We start from the raw sequence: 10,153 nt of genomic DNA, 5'->3' as shown, positions 1-10,153 counted from the left end.
CCCGACCATCAATGGACCCTTTTCACAAGATTGCTGTGATGCATTTAACGGTCATCATAATCTTAAATCCTTAAAAGGTTATAATATTTTGATTAAAAAAAGTACATTTATATGTATTTATGTGTGTATATCATCTTTGCGTCAAATTACAAAAAAGCCAATGCCGTTAGACGAGTGTTTCTAATGCAGCATCTATGGGGCTGAGAGTAAATTTGACATTATTCTCTTTTCTGGCTGCCCTCATCAGTCTCACACAATTTTGTTTTTCTGAAAGTCTTAATAACACCATCGTGGCATTTCTTAAAAAAATCTTTCAGCAAATGGGATTGTAAACAAAAATTAAATCGTCGTATTCTCCCTTTCACTGTGCTCTAAGTTTACCTAACTATGACCACTTCCACTACTGAGAAACCCGGAAATGTGAAAAGGGTCCATATGGCAAAATGTGTCAAAGAGGAAGCATCCCATTTAGTTGTTCGCATCAAATTCAATTTAAGTTTCACAAACTAGCCACCCATCTACATTCATTAGTTAGCCAATCAAATCAATCCCAACTCACTATAAGTAGTCTAGCTAGAACTACTCTCTTATCTTCGTTTTCCGAAGAAACCCCCATCCACCCCTTCTCCACTTTTCCTCCTTTACCACGGGGAGCTCTCGAGAACCACCTGATCTCGTACTCCCCTCACATGTTCTATGGACCAGGCGAGAGCCCTGGGCTCAACTATCTCCGAGCTCAGGGTTCTCTCCCAGGACAGCACGCCAAACCTGCTTACAGTTGTCAAACAATATCTAAGTGCGAACTCTTAAATTGCTGATAAAAGTGTCTATTTTGGATGTTTCAAATAACTTTGATCAAAATGCCATAACAGCATTCTGTATGAGTCCATTGTTATTCAGTGTAACATGTTTATGTACAAATAAAACAGCATATTCTGACCAGTACTCATCAAAAAGATCAAGTGTACCTGTTATATACCTACTGTGTTTTTAAAAGATTTTGTTTGACATCTCAGACACAAATGAGTAAAACACAGTGGTGTAAAGCAGTGTTTCCCAACCCTGTTCCTGGAGGCATACCAACAGTACATATTTTGGATGTCTCCCTTTTCTGACCCATTAACTTCAGGTGTTGGAGTCTGTTCTGATGTTATGATAAGTTGATTCAGGTGTGTTTGATTAGGGAGAGGTTGAAAATGTGTACTGTTGGTGTGCCTTCAGGAACAGGGTTGGGAAACACTGTAAAGGATAGTGGGTAAGTACATTTTTAAAATGACAACTAATTAGAAATTTGAGACTTTACTGTGGTCCTTAATTATAGTCTTTTACTTCGTCATCAAATGATTCTTGATCTATGCCAAGAATTTTGGTATATGAACTATTGTTACACTGAATGACATTTTAGTATGTGTCTTTTGCATTCAAAGATTCATTATTGTTTACTCTGAAATTTTTTTAACAGGAACCCCTTTTTGTCTAACAATGATGGGATGTATTGACCTCATTTTGGGTCAAATGTGGACAAAACGAACCATTGTGTTAATTTCTTATTCAATTGTAATAAAAGGTTTATCCCGGTGGTTGGGTTTATGCATATTTAACCTAAATTTGGGCTAAATCAGCTCATCATTTTTTGAGTGTACAGTGATAGTAGTAGTGATAATGCCTGAAGTCTGCATTACAATTGACAGAACAGCTGGCTTGTGCCATTTACTGAAGGCCTGATTCACGGGGTAAAGTCAGGGTTTGGTGAAGGTCAGACATTCCACTGGAAAATGGTTTACAACAATGTGTCTCATCAAACAGGTTGAAATACAGGGGTCAAGAAGTCAAGGAATCCACATCAAATGGTGTCTGCATAAGCGGTAAACATGAAAAGGTTTCCTCATACTGCTTGGAAGTTTGCCAATAGTTTACATCCATTGCCAAGACTGTGAACATTGTTTGTGGAAACAAGTTTTAGCATTCAAAATCCGTAAAACTTCCTGAAAAACGGTATATGTTTCTATGGTGGCAAAAATGACAGCTTAAGAGATAGAGTAGTTCACCTAAAATTTTTATTTACTCACTATTTAGTCGCCTTTATGGCGTTCTTTCATCTGTTGAACACAAAAGAAGATATTTTGAAGAATGATAAAAACCGATAAGCAATGATTTCTATAATAGGAAATACAAATGGAAGTCAGAAGTTGCAGATTTTCAATACTTTGAAATATAAACTATTTTGTGTTCAACAGCAAGACACTCTGTCCCATTTCATATTAGATGGCCTTAACTATGTACTTGCATCAAACTCTAAATACACTGTACTTACTGTGTTCATAATTTATTGCGGAACACTCCTGGTGCTCTTTAGGTGGGATATGAGTAGGCTTAGAGACAGGTTTGGTGGTATTGGTGGGTTTAAGGGTGAGTTAAGGAGTAAGAGATGGTCAACAATGTAATTACATAAATTTATTACAGTTGTAATTACATGGAGGTATTTAATCAATCAAACGTAAAATATAAAAACTGAGTATTTACTAGGAAAGCTCCAATCGATTGGCTAGAGACCAGTATTGCTGATAATCACATTTAATGACTCGATCAGTGGCTGCTAATCTAGTCAATCTCATGAACCAATCGCAAGTGTTTGCGAGTTTAGAACTAGAGGAACCACAGACGCACATGCGCACCGGGTTATACATCAGCAGCGCTTATAGCTGTGCATTTTAATTTATGCATCAAATATGCCCTCAAAACATTTTCTTCATTGAGAGATGTTGAATTTTTCTATAATTTGCAATGTTCTGAAATGTTTGTCATTTTTCTTACCAATTTTATTTAATCAGTTTAATCCATTATTTTCAGTAAAGCTGCTTCTGACCATTACAGGTCCACACTATATGGTTAAACAGAACATGTTTATGTGATTATCCTTAATTATGTTTAAGCCAACATCTTTAAATTTATTCTCTTGGGTCAGGAGAGATCTCCCCTTAAGTATCATACTTAGAGGTAAAAATGTGTTTCATGCAATGGCAAGGTTATATAAAACTTGAAGCATCAGAATTAGTACTCGGTATCGGACGATCACCATGACAAGGAATTGGTGTTCAGTATTGTCTGTAAAAATCCTGATCGGAGCATCCCATGTATTTACACATTAAGTCTACTGTAACAAATGATTAATTTCTGTGTAAGTACATATTAGTTAAGGTAACCTAATGTAATGTGGGACCAGACCCTAAAACAGGTTTCCGACAAGTGTAGGGTGAGCAAACGATGACAGAATTTTCAGTTTTGGGTGAACTGTCCCTTTAAATGCACAGAACTTTCCACACTGAGAACTGCTTCATAAAAGTTTAAAGAGGTCTGACACCTAGTGGTTAAGGATGAATTACTTTTCTCCATGCACATTGTGGCCTGACTTAGCAAAAAACTACACAGTCCTACTTGTCAAGTTGAAATGATTTTAAATGGACAACAGATTAAAAAACAACCAATTATGGATTAGCAGAACTGATCAGCAAATTCATTCCCCTGATATTCAGTAATGTCAAGATTCATGTAAAGATCCAGTAACGTAAAACAACCTTATCATAATTTTAAAAAGTCAAAATTTAAAAAAACTCACGTCTACGTTTTATTTATAACCTGCACACACATACAGTACCAATGTATCACATCACACTTACAGGGGTAGTTCACCCACAAATGAAAGTTCTGTCATCATTTACTCATTCTCCACTTGTTCCAAACCTGTTTGAGTTTCTTTGTTGTGTTGAAAACAAGATAAAAGACTTGAAGAATGTTGGAAAATGGTAGACATAGATTTCAATCATGTTATGATGGGTCTCAATGGCATTTCAGATTTCCAACATTTTACCTGTTTTCAGTTTCAACAGAGGAAAGAAACTCATAAAGCTTTGTACTTTTTTGAGGGAAAGAAAATGATTTTTCATTTTTGGGTTAACCATCACTTTAATGAATTCATTGGATCCTCAGGTAGGTTAATTCTGATGCACCAGAACTGATTTCATTGTTGAAATCAATACCCTTTAAATACCATTGAAGGACAAAGGAGAGGGCTCTCACAAACACACATACATGAAAAATATAAATAGACACATACAAAAATAGACACACACTATCTCTCTCTCTCTCTCTCTCTCTCTCTCTCTCTCTCTCTCTCTCTCTCTCTCTCACACACACACACACACACACACACACATACACACACACTTATACACATACACACACAAAATAGATTATGTAAAGGAACACTTGAAATATTAATACTGATGTTTGCTGTTAATAATGAATCAGTCATACAGTCTCACATGTCATCACACTGATGCACGATAAGTAACAACATAACAATGACTTAGTTAGAATGATTTTAAATTTTATATAAAATCTATACTATAAACTACGAACTATAAAGTCAAACAAAGTATCATAATATATTACAATATAACTATATTATGTACTTTTAATCCTATATTTATAATATAAATATTAAACAACTCTGAAAAAAATAATCATGTTTAATTAAATTTTTTCAGAACATAAATATTTCCAAAATATATACTTAAACGTTTTTACATAGACTATATACATATTGAAGTCAGAATTATTAGCCCCCCTGTTTATTTTTTCCCCAATTTCTGTTTAACGGAGAGAAGAGTTTTTCAACACATTTCTGAACATAATAGTTTTAATAACTCATCTCTAATAAGTGATTTATTTTATCTTTGCCATGATGACGGTAAATAATATATGACTAGATATTTTTCAAGACACTTCTATACAGCTTAAAGTGACATTTAAAGGCTTAACTAGGTTAATTAGGTTAACTAGGCTGGTTAGGGTAATTAGGCAAGTTATTGTATAATGATGGTTTGTTCTGTAGACTATCTTAAACTGTAGACTAAAATAGCTTAAATGAGCTAATAATTATGACCTTTAATTGGTTCTTAAAAAAATTAAAAACTGCTTTTATTCTAGCCGAAATAAAACAAATAAGACTTTCTCCAGAAGAAAAAATATTATCAGACATACTGTGAAAATTTTCTTGCTCTGTTAAACATCATTTGGGAAATATTTCAAAAGAAAATAAAAATCAAAGGGGGGTTAATAATTCTGACTTCAACTGTATAGTGTTTTCATAAATTAACAACAAAAGTAACAAAACTGAATAATTTATATTTACCATTGTCTTTTATTTTTTTTTGCAAATTAATTCTCTACATGACAATATTCCTGTTTGGAATTAAGGAAATTTTGATAACACGCATTATCAATGTGCCTGTCACAATTATCAATATATCGACTTATCGCACAACGAATGGCCATGACATAAATAATATAAAATATAAATAAAACGCACATACAAAAAAAAATAATAATAAATAAAAAACAGTATCAGCACCATTTTAGCTGATTGTGTAACCTCTCTATTGGAGGTGTCAGTATGGTTAAAAAAAAAGTATAGTATTTACTATAAATTACTATAGTATAGTTTCATATGAGATCTGTTACTTCTTTCTAGTTTTATTTACCTTGCACTTTTTGTTAACATTTATCATTATTATTAATTGTTTAGGACATACATTTTCACATTTTGATTCCAATGTGTAATTATTAAATTGTTAAAATTACTATAATTAAATTAAATATTCGTAAGAATAAAATATTATGTGTTCTTAAGAGTGTACTTCCATTATGATGCTATTATATCGTCATTCTGGCATTAGAGAATAAGTGGCATTAAATGGTTCTAAAATGACAATAATATTGGTTACGGCAAAAAATAGATATCATGTCAGGTCTACTTATCAATAGTTTATAAAATAAAACACAAACGTTTTACAGAAAACACGTACTGTGTAACAGCAGATCCAGAGAACTTACAATAACTGTCAAGTGATCTTTTATTAATTTAAACATGGAAGAAGCTGAGACCACCAAAAAACATTAGGTTGGTTTCTTACTAGAACCCCAAATATTTTAGTACTGGAGGACAAGGCTGTGACAAAGCTGTGTCAAACATCATGCATTCATTCACATGTCTCTTGGAATGCTTTCATTTATATATATATATATATATATATATATATATATATATATATATATATATATATATATATATATATATATATATATATATATATATATATATATATATATAACCAGTAAACCAGTATGGATGTACTGAACTGTACTTAACTGTGGATGTATTAGCTTCCAGCTAATCTCATCCTAGCTGATATAGGCTATTATTTGTTGAAATAAAGTTGGGCCAGCACTGATGGCAGACAAACAATAAAACAAATACTTACTGTACATCGAGATGTTGTTTAACTTCAAATTTTTTTCCTGCGACAGTTTTTTTTATAAATATAATATAATATAAGTTTAATTATATTTTTTCAGACCCATATATATTTTGCCAAAATATATACTTAAACATACATACATTATATACATATACAGTATATGTGATAAAACACATTATCAATAGTATATAAAATAAAACAAACATTTTACTAAAAATACATACAGATAACTGACAAAAACTGTCAAGTGGTCTTTTATTTATTTTATTTTATTTCCACAGCTGAATTTAGCCATGGAAGAAGCTGAGACCACAAGAAATCATTAGGCAAGTTTCTTACTAGTTCCATTGTTTTTTTAGTACTGGAGGTGAAATGTATATCAAACAGGGCACAACACTGACATACTACATTCATTCACCTGTCGCTTGGAATTACTTCATTTATAAAACGTAATTATTATTAAATCAGTATTTGGATGTATGGCAGTGAACCTTCCAGCTAATCTCATCCTAGCTGGTACAGGCTATTGTTCGTTGAAATACAGTTATCATGGACCAGCACTGATGGCAGACAAACAATAAAACAAATACTTACTGTACATCGAGATGTTGTTCACCGTTTAATTTTTCCCGCGACAGTTTGTTTTTAGCGGACATGGTTCATGATTGGTTTGCAACAGGAAGGAAACGCAGCACTGTCTGTTGTTACCATGGGAATAACTCAACATAAACACGATGGAGGGCGGCAAAGGGGTCTTTTCGGGTGAAAAAATGGATGAGTTTCGCACCTATGAGGACTTTTTAGATTCCCAGATTAAACCTGTGGATCTGTTTTACCTTGAGGTGACGTATTATTACAATTCATATTGTTCGCTAACTGAACTCAAATAATATCCGAATGCACACCAAATAATAATTTTGTATTGACGGGATATCTTTCAATACTGTGAAACTCGCAAACACTGTGTGTTATATATTTTTTATCTATTTGTTTGTTTTGTAGTTCAGCATTTTAATAAGTGGATGTGTAGTTTGGCAGTGTGTAACGTAACAACCGTATAGCAGTTTAACGCTAGAGGGCGACATGGTAACTTACGTCAAAATTAAACCTTTTTTTGCCATTTAACAAAGTCTGACTGAGTCAAGAGATCCCTAATGTTTCTGTGTGCATGAAAAAAGCATAGTTTGTCCGTCAGATGAAAAAAAAAAACGTTATAATGTATAAAACTAGTTGATATAATAAATGTATTAATTATCATTAATTGGGACAAGTAAAACAAAACAACATAACAAAATAACAATAGGGCTTTATGATGTATATCTCTGTTAGATCATGTTTTTTTCATTTCAATATAAAATATTTTTAAATATTGAGGTCTCTAAAAGTATTTGAAAGGAGTTAATACATTTTTGCACACATTTTACAACAATTACATAAAATTTTTAATCCCACTTCATCACAGGAAAAAAATGAAATCTGAAAATATATTCAAGTATAAAGAGTCATTTTAGATTGCAATATAGAACATTTTGTGCATATTGTTCCATTTTTTATTGTATTTTATCAAATAAATGATGCCTTATAGGCATAAAATACATGATTACAAATCCAAAAGTATTTTAAGTTTTCTATGTTTATTTTTAAATGTTGTTTTACATTTAAATTAAGTTTGGATTCTTTGGTGATGTAATGGTGGTATCTAGATCAGATATGGTTGCGGCCGGAAGTTAATGAAAATTATTTATGATATTTATTAAATTTCCCATTAATTGTATTTTATTAACATCTAACCCTACCCTAGCCCTAAACCTAACCGTCACAGTAACGCAAAAACAATAGTTGTACCGAGTTTTATTTGTTATCTATTAAATTACCCAATAAATTGTTTGTTTTTTTAATGTCTACCCCTACCTTAATCCTAAACCCAACCGTCACAGTACTGTAAAAATATTAATTACAGTGTCATAAAAAATGCTGCTATATTGATGTACATATCACACTTCCGGCCAGCCGTGTATCCTATCTAGACTTTACCATTAATGGTGTCAGATTTAACAGCTTTCAGAGGAAAACCACTTTTTATTTTCATTTGACATTCTTTCCTTTTTACTGTTTGACTTTTAGTGTTTTTATGAATCCATTAATTTTAACAGTGCATTTAACCCTTCGCAAATGGGTCTTTCCAAGGTTTTTCTTAAACAGCACCCGCACTGCAAACCCAATGCCCTATAACCACATGTTAGCAGCTCCTCCTTTTGTGGACATAAGGCATCTCGCTAAATCATATGAAAATGATACAATCCAGGTTTAACTAGGCTGCAGTGATATGTGGCAAAAAATCCTTGATTCTGGCAGCCATGAAACTGTCAGCACAGCTCATGTCATTTTGTCATATAAATAGCATGTATACTAAAATTGGATTCATATAAATAGCACTTGAGCTCAAAACTAGCACAAATGTGTTGTAAATACACTAGCCTGTTTGTCTAGAAATGCCACGCCAGGGTATTGTCGAATGGCATGATTTATTTTATTTTTTTTCATATTGTCCAGCCATCTCCAGCTCAGCAGATCTGTGTTATTGCTCCTCCAGGATCAGGAACTGGCCCGCCAGCTGGTGGAGCTGGGCCACAAGGGTAGCAGTTTGGAGAGGGAGGAATTTGAGACAAGAAAAGCAGCTGCCGAGGCCTCCAGGCTTGCTTCAGGAAGCCAACAGAAGTAAGGTTTTTGTGTAGTGACCATGAAAAGGGGACAGATTTCAAACCAGTATGTGACCTTGAGAACATGTATTTTCCAGTTAACGTGTCAGGCTTCCTTCGTGAAACGTGAGCAGAGGGAATTTCTGTGTATATCGTTTGTTAAACCACTCTGACGTAAATCGTCACATTCAATTTAATGTCATGATCTACGTGCTAAGGGTTTTACGAACAATTCATTCTGCTCCTGTTGCATGAATGAGGCTCATTGACTTTGGAGAATGAATATATTATTGACACAGCTTCATTGTAAATATCAAAGACATCAAATGACGTTAAGATGGTTACTAATGTTGGATTATAGGATCTAAAACTCCAAGGACACAACAGCCTCTTTCTAGAGAGATCTTGGCTGAAAGCACCATGGACTTTCTGCTGACGCGAATGCTTTTTATAGATGCACCTGACAGCTCAAGTGTATCTTAAATGCAGATCTTTCGTCCCTTCACTGTAAGAGAGGCTACAGTGGTGTTTATGTGTGTTTGTGGGAGTTTTGGGATGCTGTAAACTTGGACGTCGACTTGGACAGGGATTGCATAGTTGGTGTGGTGAGGCTTCAGGAAACATTTTTGGAGAACTATATTTGTGTTTTCTTGTGGCAGCTCCCCTGCTTAACCACCTGCAGACGTGTCTTTGTGGCGTTGTGAAAATCAAGCACAGAAAGACGTTCTGGCTCTCAGTTCAAGCAAAATACTATGGCAAAAAGGACAGAAACGTCTATTACAGATCAAATTGCAGTCAAATAAGAAAATAACTCTTTAGGCATATAATTTAACACAGCCTTTTGTAGAGTAAAGCACTCTCAGATGCTATTGTGTTTGCTTCAAGCCAATGAACTCTTTGAAAGGACTCCTATAGCGTGTTTGCTTTTTTAGTTAGTCATTCCATTTTATATAGACTTTAGCCACTTAAGGTTTGGATTTAGGCCTCAGAAGTTTAAAAGATGAATTTAGGCTCAATTGTTCTTAGTATTTTACCCAAAATAAATTGTGTTAGTTGTTTGTTCAAACTACTTATTTAAAATGAGCTGAAACAACACAATTGTTAAGTTTTTTGGGGACAACTTAATTCTTTTAC

At 33.5% G+C, this 10,153-nt stretch overlaps 1 protein-coding gene across 1 annotated transcript in view; it reads left to right on the top strand.

Moving 5' to 3' along the window:
• The first annotated feature begins 7,054 nt into the window (after window positions 1-7,054).
• LOC130228703 (cilia- and flagella-associated protein 299-like) overlaps window positions 7,055-10,153 on the top strand; it is a 45,165-nt gene continuing 42,066 nt past the window's right edge. Inside the window, exons 1-2 of the mRNA XM_056457140.1 lie at window positions 7,055-7,162; window positions 8,914-9,038. Of these exons, the coding sequence (XP_056313115.1) occupies window positions 7,055-7,162; window positions 8,914-9,038 (233 nt within the window). The remainder of the gene's footprint in view (window positions 7,163-8,913; window positions 9,039-10,153) is intronic.

This window comes from Danio aesculapii, chromosome 5, assembly GCF_903798145.1.
Source record: "Danio aesculapii chromosome 5, fDanAes4.1, whole genome shotgun sequence".
In the NCBI taxonomy this organism is placed as follows: domain Eukaryota; kingdom Metazoa; phylum Chordata; class Actinopteri; order Cypriniformes; family Danionidae; genus Danio; species Danio aesculapii.
The sequence above is the reverse complement of the archived record's forward strand: the minus strand, read 5'-3'. Positions and strand labels throughout refer to the sequence as shown.